This window comes from Moschus berezovskii, chromosome 8 (assembly GCF_049115385.1).
Source record: "Moschus berezovskii isolate FMDL1 chromosome 8, NW_MosBer_1.0, whole genome shotgun sequence".
In the NCBI taxonomy this organism is placed as follows: Eukaryota; Metazoa; Chordata; class Mammalia; order Artiodactyla; family Moschidae; genus Moschus; species Moschus berezovskii.
In genome coordinates, this window is record NC_142467.1 from 105,226,178 (window position 1) to 105,241,495 (window position 15,318).

The 15,318-nt window shown below is 51.8% G+C and overlaps 1 protein-coding gene across 2 annotated transcripts; it reads left to right on the plus strand.

The window, feature by feature from the left end:
• The first annotated feature begins 3,985 nt into the window (after positions 1–3,985).
• On the plus strand, positions 3,986–13,171 carry HSH2D (hematopoietic SH2 domain containing). Of its 2 annotated transcripts, XM_055429677.2 has the most exons (6): positions 3,994–4,258; positions 6,620–6,767; positions 8,844–8,933; positions 10,817–10,982; positions 11,576–11,710; positions 12,523–13,171. In XM_055429677.2, exons 1-6 carry the CDS (start codon positions 4,180–4,182, stop codon positions 13,033–13,035), a joined length of 1,131 nt encoding a protein of 376 aa, XP_055285652.2. In that variant the 5' UTR covers positions 3,994–4,179; the 3' UTR covers positions 13,036–13,171. The 2 variants fall into 2 exon arrangements, with proteins under 2 accessions (XP_055285653.2, XP_055285652.2); XM_055429678.2 differs by lacking the exon at positions 11,576–11,710 and having other exon boundaries at positions 3,986–4,258.
• The last annotated feature ends 2,147 nt before the right edge of the window (positions 13,172–15,318 follow it).

The following is a 15,318-nucleotide window of genomic DNA, read 5'->3' on the forward strand; positions in this document are numbered from 1 at the left end:
CAGATCTTTATGTCCGCATTTCCCGTGTAGGTACACGGATGTGGCCAGTGTTGGGTACATAGGATGCCTGCTATTTAAAACGCAGTCCAGGTCAGCAGGGGCCTCGGGTCTGGACAGGATCAAAGTGGAGGCAGCAGGTTAACCCAAGCTGGAGGAGAAGGTAGCCCCAAGCTCTGAGGAGGTGACACAGTTACAAGGCTGACTTGGGAAAATAAGCTTTCCAACACCCCCAAACACAGCATAGGAAAACAGAACTCTCCCTGCCAGCATCGTGCCCTCTACCGAAACCACTGCGTCCGCAGTCACCCTGCCATGCCACCAAGCTCCTCTTGGTCCCTGCTGACACCTGTTTTGCCAAGTTCAGCAGTCCACTGTGAGCCCCCTTCCTCACCTATTGGGAGATCCTGCTTCAGACCTGCCACTCAACCAGTGGCTGAGCTTCAGTTCCCTCATCTGTAAAATGGACAGTATCACGGTCTCCACCTTGCAGGATGGCTCTGAAAAGCCCATAGAGGGCACATCCCTGGCCAGGTGCTACGGCCTCTGTTGTCATCATTCATTTCCATTAGCATTGTTACTTGTCTCCCAAGAGAAAAGCTCGCCTCTGGTTTTACATCTTGTCTAACGGGGAACAGGTCATCCAAGTTAAGAGCTTCGTGCTGTAAAGTATTTGCTCCATAATGCCCCAGGTTTCCACCGGTCGCTCCCAGCCAGGTCAGGTGGGGTCCTTAAGTTCCTCAGTCCCACCTTCTATCAGCCTCTTGCTCAGAGAGTCATTACTTTTCCTTGTTTCTAAAGATGAGGTGGCAGGTGGAGAATCAGCTTCTCAGCTACCATCTCCCCCCGTACTGAGACACATGATATCTTGGCTCTTTTTAATAACAGCTTTTGTTGTTCAGTCACTCAATTGTGTCCGACTCTGCGACCCCACGGACGGCAGCACGCCAGGCTTCCCTGTCCTTCACCATCTCCCGGAGCTTGCTCAGACTCAGGTCCATTGAGTTGGTGATGCCACCCCACCATCTCATCCTCTGTCGTCCCCGTCTGCCTTCAGTCTTTCCCAGCATCGGTGTCTTTCCCAGTAACTGCTCTAGTGAGATGTAACTCATATACCACACCATTCACCCACCACAGCGTGCAATTCGGTAGTTTTGACGAGTCACAGCGTCAGTTTTAGAACATTTTTATCACCTACTACCCGTCAGCAGTCCCTCCCCATTCCTCAGCCCCCAGCAACCACTAATCTGCTTTCTGTCTCTGTGGATTTGCCTGCCTTGAACATTTCATATAAATAGAATCGTACACTGCGTGACCTGCATCTGGCTTCTTTCACTCGGCATAAAGTTTTGGGGATCAGTCATGCACTTCATGCCTTTTTACAGCTGAGTAATATTCCACTGTGTGACCGGACCAGTCTTTTCTATGTTCACCCGCTGATGGATGTTTGGGTTGCCTCCACCTTTTGGATACTTTGCCTGTCTGCTTTGCAAGCCTGCCAAGTTTGTTCCTCTCCCAGGACATTTCCCCTGCTGTTTTCTGCCATCCTCTCCTAAATGTGGACTTGCGAGGCATCAGTCTCCTGATGAACCATAGTGAGCTCCAGCAGGACAAGAAGAGAACCTGTTTTGTCTTCTTCAGCAGCGTCTAGCGTGGTGCCCACAGGTGGGCTCACCAGTGTTTGTGGAATGAACGACGAATGAATGGATAGAGTGGAGGCACTGGAGCACGAACGTAAGAACTGTGAAGTCACATGAAGGCCAGAGGTGGCAGAGCCTCGTTGGCAGGGCTTCCCCAGCCCCGAGTCCACAGCCCAGCGTGTCCCAGGGCTGAAACTCCCTCGTGGCCACCGCTACCAGAGAGCCAGCCCACACAGGGTCCACTGAATGTCACACCAGCTGAGGCCTCCAGCGAGGATCCCAGATCCTAGAGAAAGGGTCTGACTTATGGGGGTGGATAGGAGTCTTAGAGCCCCCCAGCTCTACTGTCTCCCTGCTGGTGGTCCCCTTCTGGAATGTTCCTCCGAGGGCCATGTGTCTATTCACATGTTCAGAGATGTCACCAAGAGGTGGGGGTGATTCTGTTGTGACAGCCCCAGGAGAGGACTTAGTCTGTGAAAGAACACATCCCCCATGCAGTCAGCATCATCAGGGTAGTGCCCTTTGTGGTGGGACCTCAGGGAGGTGGCCTGGAGATGGACTGGAAAACCTGTTTCTAGAGACTGAGCTCCATGTAAATGAGCCCCGATGGTCAGACTCTCTGTGATAAAGGTCTGTTGGTTGATTCTGATCACCTCCACTACAGCATTGCTCCTCTCCTCAAGGCTGGGAGCCCATCCTCCAGGCCGGGGAAGGCGTAGAGGATCAGAGAAGTGAAGTGAGTTGCCCAAGGCAGCCCAGCTTCTGAAGTCTGGAGGCCAAGCTCGCCTCTCCCTCAGCCGGGAACAAAGGCATCAGCTCAAATCGCAGTGAAGAGTCCCCGTTTTCCTCTTAATTGAATGCCATGATGCATGCTGCAAGGTTGTCGCGCCTTATCCCGTGGCTAAGGAGGGCTGTCCCTGTGCCCACTTCACCGATGAAGAAACAGGGGGTCTAAATGGCTCACGCAAATCCACACAGTGAGCGAGTGAGTGAGACACCGAGCTCCGTGCGCCTCCTGTCTGAGCGTGACTGACTCCAGGACCGGCACCCCCGCCCCCGTCACAGCCCCTGGTGCGAGGGGCCAGCGGGGTTGGGGGCAATCCGACTGGAGCCTTCAACTGGGGGGCAGCTATCTACATCCAGACCAGCTGTACCAGGGCGATAGGTCCACAGGGAGGCCCCAGCTCAGCCGCAGGGATCTGGGCCGTTTCTGTCTGAGAAGGTCAGAGGAAGTGGTTTTGCCGGGGAGGGGTGAGGTAGCCAGCACACATGTGGGGCTAGCTGATCCGTTAGGCCGGGTTCCCACCCTCAGGGCCCATAGTGTGTGTAGGATGCCCCTCAAAATGTCTCAGTTCTGTTGTTTTTTAATCAGAAGAAAAAAATGGGTACACTAATAATGAATATATGAAATGAATCCAGCCCGGGCTGCATTAGTCTTGCTGTCAGTGCCGTCACACAGTAGAACGTTAAGTGGGTGCCATTTGTTTGTTTGCTTACAGAGGAGGTCGTGGTGTCGCCCTGCTTACACAGTGAGGCCTGTGCCTGTTCAGGCTCAGCCCTGCTGCCTCAGGCCCTTTGCTTGTGCTGTTCTCACCCCGCCCCTGCCCAGAGCATTCTTTCCACACAACAACCCCCCAGTCAAGTTGACTCCAACCTGCCCCTCCCTAGCCCTTCCTCAGATCTGTTTGGCCTCCTCTGGGGGTTCTTGCAACACCAGTTCCCCCTTCCTAGTAGGCTGTGCACTTTAAAACGACGACATGAATCATTTCTCACTCCTCTTTGTTGCTTGCCAGGTTACCAATACTGGAGGGCAGGGCCTGTGCCTGTCTTGGGGTCACCTCTGTGTCCGCTGAGGATCTAGCACACAATAGGTGTTCAGTAAAGACCTGTCAAGGTCTGGGCTTCCCTGGTGGCACAGTGTATAGGAATCTGCCTGCCAGTGCAGGGGACACAGGTTCAGTCCCTGGTCTGGGAAGATCCCACATGCTGAGAACCCACAAGGCCCAAGAGCTACAACTACGGAGCCCATGCACTGCAGCTGTGGAAGCCTGTGCGCCCCGGAGCCCATGCTCTGCAACAAGAGACACCGAAATGAAGAGCAGCCCCATCTCACCGCAACTAGAGAGAACCCACGTGCAGCAACGGAGACCCAGCCAAAAAATACATAAAAAAGGAAAAAGACTTGTCAAGGTCTGGATGGAGGAAGGGTGACCGTCCACCTGCACATTGTGCAGCGGCTTGGTTGGACCGCAGACTGAGGCCGAGGGTGGGGGTGGGGGCCAGTTGGTGTCCTAGTCCCCGCCCAGGGCTCACCTACTTAAGGAAACAGGAACCACTTGGGGCAGAGTGCCCCGCCCTGCTGACGTGCAGACCCTAAACCGAAACCCAAGGCTCCTGTAGTTGCCGAGGCACAGCCAGAGTGAGGGCCTTGGGCCTCGCAGGGGTCTCCCAGGTACATGCCTGTTTCTGTGCCCACCCCGTGCTGGATGAGACTGGAACCCCAAGAGCCTCAGCCTCATCTCCACCCTTGAGGAGATAGCACATGGGAACCAGGCTGGACCAGAAGGAGAGCCAGGGCTGGCGGGGTCCAGAGAAGCAGGAAGAGCCTTCTGGGGGCACTGGTAGGTGACCATTGGAAATAGAGCTGGAATTTGGAAAAGAGCATCCCTGACAGGGGCACAGCCAGGGCAGAGACATGGAGAGGAGAGAGAGAGAGCCTGGTCAGCGTGGGGCAGACCAAGGATGTGGGCAGCGAGGAGGCGGGGAAGCTCCAAGACCGCGGTCAGGAGCTTGAAGCTTAGTGTTTCACTCACCACCCTGCACCCTCCCCTGTGCCACCCCCTCAGTGCCAGGTGATGCTGGGCACCCAGAAAAATCCAAAAGAATCTAGCCCTGGACCCGACCCCCAAGAGCCCCTGATATGGGAGAGACAGAACCAGACACACATGTTCCACGAGGCAAGGCTAAGCCAGGCACAGGAATGGTGGGAAAGATGGAAGGCAGATGGATGCAGGGCTTTGTCCTGGAGAAGAGGCAAGAAAGCTGCCTGGAGGGGTGATATTCTTGCTGGGTCTTGAAGGATAAGTAAGAGTTCTCCCAGGTAGCAAAAAAAACAAGCCTGTGAATATTCCTCATTCTAGATCACTACCGGATTCATGAATATTCATTATATGCATACAGTGCTGACCTCTGTGCTAACTGTACCTTCTCAGGCAATTACCATCATTAGTCCCAAATGGCAGATGACAGTTCAGGCACAGGGAGGTTGAGTGTCATGCTCAAGATCACACAGCAGCCAAGTGGGAGAGCTGTGGCCTGAACCCAGTTTGTCTGGCTCTGATTGGGCGCAGTTGATTTATCACCCCGCTTTATTAAACATTTCTTAATAGACGAGTTGACTCACTGGAAAAGAGTCTGATGCTAGGAGAGATTGGGGGTGGGAGGAGACAGGGACGACAGAGAATGAGATGGCTGGATGGCATCACCGACTCGATGGACATGAGTTTGAGTGAACTCCAGGAGTTGGTGATGGACAGGGAGGCCTGTCTTGCTGTGATTCACGGGGTCACAAAGAGTCGGACACGACTGAGCGACTGAACTGAATAGATTTCTTTAATTTCACTCACTACAGAGTTTCTTTAGGTTCTTCCCCAGAGGGTGTGCTTGGCATTTGTCTTCCGGCAAGAGAAAGTCAATATTGACTGGTTTGATAAACACACCCTCCCTGTAGAAACAGCTTGGTAACAAAGACCTTCTGAGATATTGAAAAATCAGACCAGTGGAGGACAGGGGAGGGTTGAGCTCCAGCGCAGGCACAGAATTAAGGATAAGAGTGAAGGGTCGTGTGTGGACAACCAAACAGGACACAATCCTTTGGCTAGTTTTTCATTGACTCAGTACCATTTTGCGAATTGCTGCTGTTTTTTTCTCTGCTTCCAGCTCTGTGTCATTGCCTCATGAAGTCCACTGGTACCTGAGCTTAAAACTGTTGAGAATGTGTGTGAATTAATCATGCACTTGTCAAGTTATAGATGTGCCATCTCTCGCCACCACCCTTGGTGACACAGTGGCAGAAACAACGGTTTGGGGCCACGTCTCTGCGGTGTTTAATGAAACCATGGCGACGCTTACGACACCCACTGTGTACCTGCTATTTTCATTCATTCACTTACTATTTTGCCATCTCCACATCCCTCCTGGGAAAGTGATAGTTACTTAACTTAACCTTTACATAAATTTGGACTTCCCTGGTGGCTCAGATGGTAAAGAATCTGCCTGCAATGCAGGAGACCTGGGTTCAATCCCTGAGTCGGGAAGATCCCCTGGAGAATGGACTGGCTACTCACTGCGGTATTCTTACCTTGAATCCTGAATTCCATCCAATTCCATTCAGTTCCATAGACAGAGGAGCTACCGTCCATGGAGTCACAGAGTCAGACATGACTGACTGACACAAGCTCGGTTCTTAAATGGTGGTTTTCAGTTGCTCAGTCGTGTCCGACTCTTTGCAACCCCATGGACTGTAGCCCACCAGGCTCCTCTGTCCATGGGATTTTTCTAGGCAAGAATACTGGTGTGGGTTGCCATTTCCTTCTCCAGAGGATCTTCCCTATCCAGGGATTGAACCGGGGTCTCCCTGCATTGCAGGTGGATTCTTTACCAACTGAGCCACCAGGGAAGCTCTAAACCTAAGTACATATATATATAAAAGGGGCTTTCTAATACTTGTAGTAATGTCACACATAGTAAGAATAAAAGGAAAAGGAAGAATCCTTGGGAGGGGTTTTGGGGGATGAGTCAGTGAATGAATGTTCTTTAAGTGCCAACACAGAGGAGGTGCTCAAGAAACAAGTCAGTTTCAATCCTGTTGCTCTGTCCAACCTGGAGGACTTCTCACAGGAGGAGGCACCAGGAACTGCATGAATGAAGCAAAGGTGGGAAGTGGACCATGCTTGACTTGCTTTCCTCCTTCCCATCACCAGGTCACCCCTCACCCCTGGAAGCCATGACTGAGGCCAGAAGGCTGCCCCCACCACTGCCTCCACGACTGGACTGGTTCGTGCAGACGCAGGTGGACCAGCTGACCTGTGCAGGGGTCCCTGAGTGGTTCCACGGAGCCATCTCAAGAGAGTAAGGACACAGACGCACCTTCCACCCTGCCCTTCACCCTCTTTCCTGGGCTACCCCCACCCTGGGCAGGTTTTGACTTTAGGATCCTGGGCTCAGCTATGCTAAGTGAGTTAAGAGGGTGAAATTCTGCCTCCTCCGTGGACTCACTGAGCAACATTGGGCAAGTTACTGGGCCTCAGCTCTCTCTAGACACGTGACCACCAGAGCGGCCCTGCCTGGGACCTTACAGGCCCCTTCCCCTCACCTCGCTCAGGCAGGGATGCAACCTCACTGAGTCAGTGATGGTGAAATGCAGCTTCAGAATCTTTCTTAACACAGTGCCCCCCAAACAACTGCTCTCGGTCCATCAGGGTTTAGCCAGAATACACTTTCTACATCCGACTGAGCTCCTAGGACACGAACAAATCCACCTAGTCACCCCCAGGGGCTGGCTGTAAATAAACAGTGAAAAGAACATTTAACGCCACATTCTAAATGTAGGAAGTTGAGGAAACCTTGTGAAAGCCACAGAAAGGAGGAATTGGGCATGGTTTCTAAGTTCTGGGGTGCACAGCAGAAGTATAATGTAAGCCATACACTGTAATTTTATGTCATTTTAGTAGCTTTATTAAAAGAGTTGAAAAGAAAGAGGTGGAATTAATTTTAATCTTATTTTTTATTTAAACCAGTATATTCAACATCTAATTGGCCCTAAGTCCTTAAAATCTGGCAGGTATTATATGCTTTTAGTATATCTCGATTCCATATTTCAAGTGCTCAGCAGCCACATGTGGCCAGTGGCCTCTGTGGTAGATGTTAGTCGCTCAGTCGTGTCCGACTTTTTGTGACCCCATGGGCTGTAGCCCATCAGGCTCCTCTGTCCATGGAATTCTCCAGGCAAGAATACTAGAGTGGGTTTCCATTGCCTTTTCCACTGTAGTAGATAGCTCAGGTCCAAAATCCCCCTTCTGTCTCCTAGAAGGCTACCTCTCACTAGGTGTGAACCAAGATAATAGTAATAATAATAGTGAGCACCTTATGTGTTTCTACCAGCTGGCAGCTCCCACACTCACACCATGTGCATTTCATCTGTCCTCCCACGGGCCCTGGGAGTTAGGGTTTACTTTCCCCTTAAGGAAGCTGAAGGTCAGAAAGGGACTGACCCTCCCCAGGGGTCACACAGCTAATGAAAAACAAAGCTGGATTTAAAATCAAACGCATCTGGGGACTTCCCTGGTGGTCCCATGGCTAAGACTCTGCGCTCCCAATGCAGGAGGCCCAGGTTCAATCTCTGGTCAGGGAATTAGATTCCACAAGCCTCAACTAAAGGGTTCGCAGGTCACAACAAAGATGGAAGATCCCATGTGCTGCAACTGAGACCAACACAGCCAAATAAATAAATAAAAATATATTTTTTTAAATTTTTAATCAAAAACATTTGAGAATAGCTCCTGCTTTATTACCTTTGACACCTTGAGCTACCCAAAGCTTCCAGTTGTTGGGAAGGCAAGCAGGGGCTGAGAGAGATGGTCAAGGTCATCAGAGACTTCCTACCACCTCTGGGAGAACAGCCTTGTCTCTGAATATCCCAAGGTCTGAAACAACCAAGAAAAGAAGTGCTTTTAAGCTGTTTGTTCACTTAGAAAATGGAAAACCATATGTGAAATAGATGACCAGTGCAAGTTTGATGCATGAAGCAGGGCACCCAAAGCTGGTGCTCTGTGACAACCTAGAGGGAAAGGGTGGGGAAGGAGGTAGGAGCAGTATTCAGGATGGGGGACACATGTATATCTATGGCCGATTCATGCTGACATATGGCAAAAACATCACAATATTGTGAAGTAATTATTCTCCAGTGGACAGAGAATCCAATGGACAGAGGAGCCTGGTGGGCTACAGTCCATGGGGTCGCAAAGACTCAGACACAACTGAGCAACTGAAACACCACAATTATCCTCCAATTAAAATAAATAAAATTGTGAAAAAAAAGAAAAGCACAGACCTCTGTGGCTCAGGAGGTGCCACTACTGGGATGACTGGTGTACCAAATGTCTGGCCAGTATGTTTATCCGTCTCTTCCCTGCATTTGCTTTCCAGGGATGCTGAGAACTTGCTGGAGTCACAGCCCCTGGGATCCTTCCTCATCAGGGTCAGTCACAGTCACGTGGGCTACACACTCTCTTACAAGTAAGGCCTGGGCTAGGGGTGGGGCAGGGGGACTCTGGGGCCTACTTGGAGGGGCATGGATGCTTCATACCACAGCTTCTCAGTGAGCAATCACTATGAGCGTCTGGTAGAATCTAACTGAAGAGTGGGTGGCTGCAGGTATGGCTGTAACCAGCAGACTTGGGCTTGATGGTAACTGAGACTGTGTGATAACAGGGATTGCGTGAGACCCAAGAGTAGCTATTGCCTTTCCTCTAACTCCCTCTCCCCAGCCATTTACATGGCAACTCCCTGGACTTCCCTGGTCGCTGAGAATCCGCCTGCCAATGCAAGAGATGCAAGAGACACAGGTTCGATCCCTGGTCCGGGAAGATCCCACATGCCATGGAGCAGCTAAGCCCATGCCCCACAGCTGTGCTCTAGAGCCCAGGAGCCACATCTACTGAGCACCACAGCTACTGAAGCCCAAGCTCTAGAGCACGCGCTGTGCAATAAGAGAAGCCACTGCAGGGAGAAGCCCAGGAACCAAAACTAGAGAGTAGCCCCCACTCTCCGCGACTAGAGAAAAGCCTGCCCGGTATAGAAGACCCAGCACAGCCAAAAATAAAATAACTAAATAAGTTAACTTAAAAATAAATAAATAAATGGCAACTCCCTGACTTCCTTGGGGACATGTTACGGAAAACCAGGGCAGCTCAGCGCCCTAAGTTTTCAACGCCTGATCCAGCATCTCAGTTAGAGGAGTTAGTAGCACAAACTACTTTTCAAAAGGATTGCAGGTCAACAGAATTTTCCTTTTTCCAAAGGAATTTTTTAAATGTCCTATTACAGAGTTACCCACAGAGGGAAAAGCTTCCACCTTCAGTCACTTAGGCAGCCCAAGGCTGCCACTCAACACGCTGTGTGACCTCGGGCAAGTTACTCGCTCTCTATGCCTCCTTGCAGGTCCTCGTCGCTAACATAAAAATGCTAAAGTTAACTCAGAGTCTTGGTGTCAGGACTAAACAAGACCTAACAAGCACATGCTTGCATTCATGCTGCTGCTGCTGCTGCTAAGTCGCTTCAGTCGTGTCCGACTCTGTGCGACCCCATAGCCGGCAGCCTATGAATCCCCCGTCCCTGGGATTCTCCAGGCAAGAACACTGGAGTGGGTTGCCAGTTCCTTCTCCAATGCGTGAAAGTGAAGTCGCTCAGTCGTGTCCGACCCTTAGCGACCCCACGGACAGCAGCCTACCAGGCTCCTCCGTCCATGGGATTTTCTAGGCAAGAGTACTGGAGCGGGGTGCCATTGCCTTCTCCGTGCATTCATACTAAATCACTCTAATTGTGTCCAACTCTTTGCAACCCTATGGACCATAGCCTGCCAGGCTCCTCTGTCCATGGAATTTTTCAGACAAGATTACCGGAGTGAGTTTCTGTGCCCTCCTCTAGGAGATCTTCCTGACCCAGGGATTGAACCCATGTCTCTTATGCCTCCTGCATTGGCAGGCGGGTTCTTTACTAGTAGCACCACCTGGGAAGCCCAGTAAGCACACAGTGGCCAATCAACAAATGCATTCATTAATAACATTTATTGAGTACCTGTACCAATTTTCATTGTCATTTCTATTGATCAGTTACCCTTGCCAGGCATGGAGCTAAGCTTTTACCTGCAGTAGATTTTTCCATCTTCACAGGAAGGCCTGAGTAGCCTCCTGTTATAGAGGGGGAAACCGAGGCACAGCACAGCCACCTGCCAGGTGTCACATGGCCGATGAGTGAAGGAACTTAGAAGGGAATCTAGGCAGTGGGCTGCAGCCATGATGCTGCCAGCTCAAGAGCTGGGGGTGGAGGAAAAGGAGGGGTTGGGTTCGGAACCATATGATGGAGAATGGGATAGCCTAGTTCCCACCGTGTCTCCATAGAGCTCAGAACTGCTGCCACCACTTCATGGTGAAACTGTTGGATGATGGGAGCTTCATGATCCCTGGGGAAGAGAGGGTCCATGACTCTCTAGATGCTTTGGTCACCTTCTATCAGCAGCAGCCGCTGCGGCCACATGGGGACCTGCTGATGCAGTCCTGCCGACAGGTGAGGATTGAGACCCCCAAGGGCCAAGCCCCCCAGAATCTTTTGCTCCTGCATGCCCCCTCTGCCTCTCGAGAGCCCATCATTCTTGCAGTCCCTGTTCCCCTGGGGCCCCTCCCCTCCTGGTACTTATTCCCTGGGTCCCCAGGCTGGTTTTTTTTTACAGGGGTTCATGTACCAGGTATAACTTTGGCTGACCTACCAGAACAGCATATTTCCTTATAAGCCTCAGTGGGTGGGGCTTAGCCCTGAGAAGCTGCTGTGGGAAGGACATATCTCCTCATAAGGATTGGTGGGCATGGCTTAGGCCCCCAGAAGCTGTTGTGGGAGGGGTGCGTCTCCTTATAAGGACTGATGGGTGTGGCCTAGGCCCTCAGAAACTGCTGTGGGAGGGGAATATCTCCTTACAAGAATTGATGAGTGTGGCCTAGGCCCTCAGAAACTGGCTGTGAGTGTGGCATAGTCCTTATAAGGCCCAGAGGGCAGAGCCTAGCCCTCAGTCGTTGCTGTGGGAAGTTTTGTGGGTGGGATAGGACCCCAGCCCCATCCCTGTCCCCTTATTTGGGACTGAGCTATAGGTCCCCTCTGCCCTGCAGAAGGATCCAGCAAATGTGGATTATGAAGATCTCTTCCTTTACTCCAATGCACTGGCTGAGGAAGCCGTCAGCTCTGCTCTTGGCTTCAGCGAACATCAGATTCCCTCCTCTTATCCCAAGGCCCCACTCAAGGAGGTGTGTGACAGAAAGGTGGCATCTCCAATCTGGAAAGTGGGAGGTGGGTGGCAGGAGGCAGGGGCAGAGGTAACCCACAGCTGTCAGAGGAGAGTCACTAGAATGACGATTAGATCCAGTTGTTGTTCAAGTCCCTAAGTTGTGTCTGAAGGTGGAGCTTGCCAATGACTTAGAGGTGGAGGGTAAGCAGGGAAGGTCATTGTCATGGTTTGAATCCCCATGCCTGCGTGCATGCTCAGTCACTTCAGTCATGTCTGACTCTTTGTGACCCTATGGACTGTAGCCCTCCAGGCTACTCAGTCCATGGGATTCTCCAGGCAAGAATACTGGAGTGGGTGGTCATTTCCTTCTCCACCTTCTGTGTGGCCCATGAGCTAAGCGCAGCTTTTGCATTTTTGAATGTTTGAAAGAAATCAAAAGAAAAATAGTATTTCATGACCTGTGAAAATTAGGTGAAACCCACATTTCTGTGTCCATAAAGAATCATGGACATGCTGGCTCACTGACCATAATCTCTGGCTGCTTCCCACAACAGCAGAGCTGAGTAATGAAGCACAGACTATCGGACTCGCAAAGCGGAAAATACTGGCTCTCTGAACCTCTATGGAAAAAGTCTGCTGCATGCTGGGGGAGATAGTGAAGCCCTTTACTGAGACAGAAAGAATGGGGCGTGGGGTCAGGTTTGGGGGGCTTCTCTTGGGATCTTTCTCCATACTGGGGCATCTGGGTGGGACCCAGGTCCCAGTTTCTGGGGGAGATTCAGCGCTCTGGTGGGTGCGGTGGCCCCAGGTCTCACCTGTTCTCTGTTTCAGGCCTCTGCAAAGCCAGGCCTACTCCTTCGGTCAAAGGAAAGGAAGCTGTCGGCAAGGACGGAAGGTTCATCCACGGAGGGTCCTCTCGAGGAGGCTTGTCAGAAACTCTGGAGGAATCTCAGAATGCTCCCCAAGACGGGCAAGAAGGTCCAGAAGCAGCTGAAATCCCACCTGGCGGCTTTGAGTTCATCATCAGTGACCGACAGCTCGGAAACTGGGACAGGTGACACAGCCTGGGAAAATAACGTCGACAAGGACCCCTTGGTGGCCACGTCCCTCGCAAGCCCCCCACAGCCCCAAGCTCCCGGAGACAGACAGGGCCCCTCCAGGAAAACCTCAAGGTCGGTCAGCTGGAGCGAGGCAACCTCGAGGGTCAGGGACTGGCATCAGACAGTAGTGAGGGTCCTGTCCTTACAGGCGTCCAAACCAGACCCAGCAGACTTGAAAGAACCACAGGACTCTCTCCCCGAGGAGTACCGCCCCCCGCCACCCTTCGCCCCTGGGTACTGCTAGGTTCGCCCTGGTTCTGGGACCCTCAGGACTGGGGGCTGTTCATGCCTGGGCCTCTTGCTTTCTGCTGCAACCCACTAGCCCTCAGGAACCTGAGAAATGTAATAAACATTGCTTGGGTCTGGTCCTGTGATTGCCAGTGGGGTAACCTGGTCATTTTAATAATAATAATAATAAGGACTTCCCTGGTGGTCCAGTGGTTAAAACTCCACACTTCCACTTTAGGGGGCACGGGTTCGACCCCTGGTTGGGGCACTAAGATCCCACCTGCCATATGGCAGGGCCACAAAATAATAGTAATAATAACAGTCAGTTACAACAATGGGGCTCGGACACCTACTGTGCGCCAGGCCTCACATTAGACCCTCCACCTTCATTATTTCTTTCATGCCTCTCAGCAGATCCAGGGGCTTCCCGGAGGCTCAAATGGTAAAAAATCTGCCTGCGATGCAGGAGACCTAGGTTCAATCTCTGGGTCAGGAAGATCCCTTGGAGAAGGGAATGGCAGCCCACTCCAGTATTCTTGCCTGGAGAATCCCCATGGACAGAAAAGCCTGACAGGGACTAACATTTTCCCTTTTTTTTTCACCTTCTGTGTAAGTCCACCAGCTAGGCTCATTCTGCATATTTTAAAGAAGAGGCAGGGGAATTCCCTGGAAGTCCAGTGGTTAGAGTTCTGCTCTCTCACTGCCAAAGGCCCAGGTTTGATCCCTGGCTGGGGAACTAAGATCCCACAAGCCTCGAAGTACAGCCAAGAAAAAAATTAAAATAAATTTAGAAAATGAAGAGACAGGTTCAGAGAGGAGAAGAGGTATGGCCACAGTCACACACATGGCTGGGGTGTCAGCGCCAGGACTTGAAGCCAGGGCAGTTTGAACTCTTTCTCCACATCCCCCATGCCTGGGCACAGCTGTTTAGGCCTTCCTCCCGGGTTTCTATGCAAATGGAGGCGATGAGACTTGAGGAAAGCTCGTCACAGTAGCATTCCTGACATCAGTGGCAGCTGGAGGAGAAGCGTAAGCAGCCCTTTGCTTTAAGAAGGGAGAGGCAGCCCAGGGCTGTGGCTGGGCTCAGGAGGAAATCTTGGGTTGCGGGGCTGTGTGACCTTTGGTGAGTCACTAGACGTCTCTGGGCCTGTTTCCTCATCCGGAAAATGAGAAGAGCCATCCCCTTTCTCTCAGGATGAACCAGCAGAATGCAAATAAAACCTGGGGCTTGGTGCACAGTTGGTGCTTAATGAATGGGGATTAGGGTGGGAGGGGGCACCCTAGAAATGATGCACAGTGGAGGTGTCTGGGAAGGTCCCTGGAGTCTGGTTTTAGTCACAAGAATGATTACTCCTTGGATGGATCAGGGCCATGGAATGGGCCCCCAGGATGACTCTAGGTGGAGTAGAGTGCTGTGCTGTGCTGTGCTTCGTCGCTCGGTTGTATGAAACTCTTTGCGCCCCCATGGACTGTAGCCCACCAGTCTCCTCTATCCATTGGGATTCTCCAGGCAAGAATACTAGTGGGTTGCTATGCCCTCCTCCAGGGGATCATCCCACCCCAAGGATTGAACCTAGGTCTCCCACATTGCAGGTGGATTCTTTACTGTCTGAGCCACCAGGGAAGTCCAAGAATACTAGAGTGGGTAGCCTATCCCTTCTCCAGGGGATCTTCCCAACTCAGGAATTGAACCAGGGTCTTCTGCATTGCAGATGGATTCTTTACCAGCTGGGCTACCAGGGAAGCCCAAGTGGAATAGTGTGTGGCTTCCCAAATCTACAAGATGTAGAGGTTTGGGATCTGGAGTGAGGTGGGCCTGGGCTCAAGTCTGCCCCTGCAAGTGACTTCAGGTGTGGCCTTGGGCAAGTCACTCCACTGTCTCTCAATGAAGTGGGAGTGCTTCCCTGCCAGCCCTGCTGGAATGTCACAGGGAGTCAACGCAATGGCAGAATGGCAGGTGCTTCATGACTACAAAGCACTGTGCCGGCCTCAATGAGTGACATTCCTGCCCAGAGGCCTCCTCTGGCAGTTCTGATGAATCAATGAGGAGGTGAAGCTTTAGTCGCCTTGAGAAATTCAGGGATTGAGGGGAGAAAGGGGGACTTGAGTAGTCATGTTCCACCCTTTGGGATGCCCTGGGGTGGGGCGGCAGGGGCCTCATCTCCTCTGCCCACCAGGCGAGTCACTTCCAGCCCTCACGGTGGAGAGACGTCCAGAGTCAGCCCTTTCCTTGTGCAAATGGGAAGACCCACAGAGGGTGCAGCCACACCAGAATCACACATTGAGGACAGAGGTGCGA

Bases quoted from the DNA above. Each gene is read 5' to 3' on its own strand.
- HSH2D (XM_055429677.2), top strand. From the start codon at position 4,180: ATGGGAACCAGGCTGGACCAGAAGGAGAGCCAGGGCTGGCGGGGTCCA. The intron at 8,934-10,816 runs GTAAGGCCTGGG...GTGTCTCCATAG, and splicing joins GGCTACACACTCTCTTACAA to AGCTCAGAACTGCTGCCACC. The intron at 11,711-12,522 runs GTGTGTGACAGA...TCTCTGTTTCAG, and splicing joins CCAAGGCCCCACTCAAGGAG to GCCTCTGCAAAGCCAGGCCT.